General features: G+C 39.4%; 1 protein-coding gene across 1 annotated transcript in view; it reads right to left on the minus strand.

The window, feature by feature from the left end:
* The window catches only part of LOC107574443 (advillin-like), a 37,710-nt gene that overhangs the window by 21,476 nt on the left and 14,918 nt on the right, over nucleotides 1–1,316 (minus strand). The window contains exon 4 of the mRNA XM_016260881.1: nucleotides 161–235. Within this exon, the coding sequence (XP_016116367.1) occupies nucleotides 161–235 (75 nt within the window). The remainder of the gene's footprint in view (nucleotides 1–160; nucleotides 236–1,316) is intronic.

The following is a 1,316-nucleotide window of genomic DNA, read 5'->3' on the forward strand; positions in this document are numbered from 1 at the left end:
ACACACACACACAAAGGCAAGACGATACACAAGTGTCAGAGCTCTGTCACCAAACTAAGTATAAACTCAACAGAGGTGACAGAACCCTGACAGAAACAACATGCAATTCGGTTTTATTTAAGTTTTCACAACATAATTTGGAAAGATTATATTCACTTACTGAGAGCAATAAATAGCAGTCACTTTCATAAAACTGTCCATGAAATGTTTCCGGGACCAAAACGAGATCCATTTTCTGTGGGTGGGAAAAAAATTGAAGTGTGAAATTTCCTTGAAAACAGCTTGAAAGCCTGTCTAAAATCTTTGTTTAAAAACTTTGCTCAAATGAGTTGTACAATACAAAAGTTAGTCCCCAGATTGCTATTCGCTTGCAATCAATGTTGTACAGTTCAGCTGTATATACTGCACTTCACAATGGAGGCCGAGAAGTCTTGAATCCAATTTAAGGATGAAGGCCTGATAGGAAGTAGCTACCGTTCAAACGGTGAAGACTTTATTATAAGAGCTTTGGACAACCACTGAGTATTAAGGAGAGGGGCGCTTTATGTCTTCGGTGTTACATACTCATGTTGTTCCTTTGTTATACACAGCAAATGGCCATTTAGTACTGTATATAGTTTTATATGCACCACACTGTAAAATACAGTCAGCAGTCCATAACTCTGCAGTCACTGATTGTATTGTTATTTTCAAAGCTTATTAGCATAATGCACTTTCTTAATAAAAATAATGTTATTAGTCATTCTTTTATTTGGTTCTAACCAGTAAACCTTTGCAAAGGAGTCCTTGGAAAGAGGCAGGAGCATCGCTGACACTCACATACGACTGTCACATCTCTCACACAGTGCATCCAGCTGCGTCCCACAAGACTACAAACCACGGCCACGACAATTATGTCTCTTACTACAAGTCAGCGCCCCTAAAGATACAAGGACCTAGGGACTGTCACCAGAGCCTCTCCTCATGGGACGCGCTGAAGTCATCGCTAGTAACGCTCTGATCGGCAGAACTCATCACTTTTAAAAGCATTGTAATGATGAAACTCTACATGTATTGGTATCGAAGGGGGGTACAGTTAGGGTTAGCTTCGGTAGCTATTGCCGGCATTTAAATGTATAATTGATTGTAAATTTGTTTTCACACTCGATACGATTTGATAGCAATATTATTATGCCAAACAAATATATAATGTACAGATAGTTTCACTTGCGGGAGGCGTAACTTCTGGCCGTGGTGCGTAGTCCTCTCAGACCCTTTCACAGAATGCACACAATAAGTGTCATCCACATTCAATCATATGTTTCTTCGATAGATTT

Source organism: Sinocyclocheilus grahami, unplaced genomic scaffold (genome assembly GCF_001515645.1).
Source record: "Sinocyclocheilus grahami isolate Dianchi unplaced genomic scaffold, SAMN03320097.WGS_v1.1 scaffold2231.1, whole genome shotgun sequence".
Taxonomy (NCBI): Eukaryota; Metazoa; Chordata; class Actinopteri; order Cypriniformes; family Cyprinidae; genus Sinocyclocheilus; species Sinocyclocheilus grahami.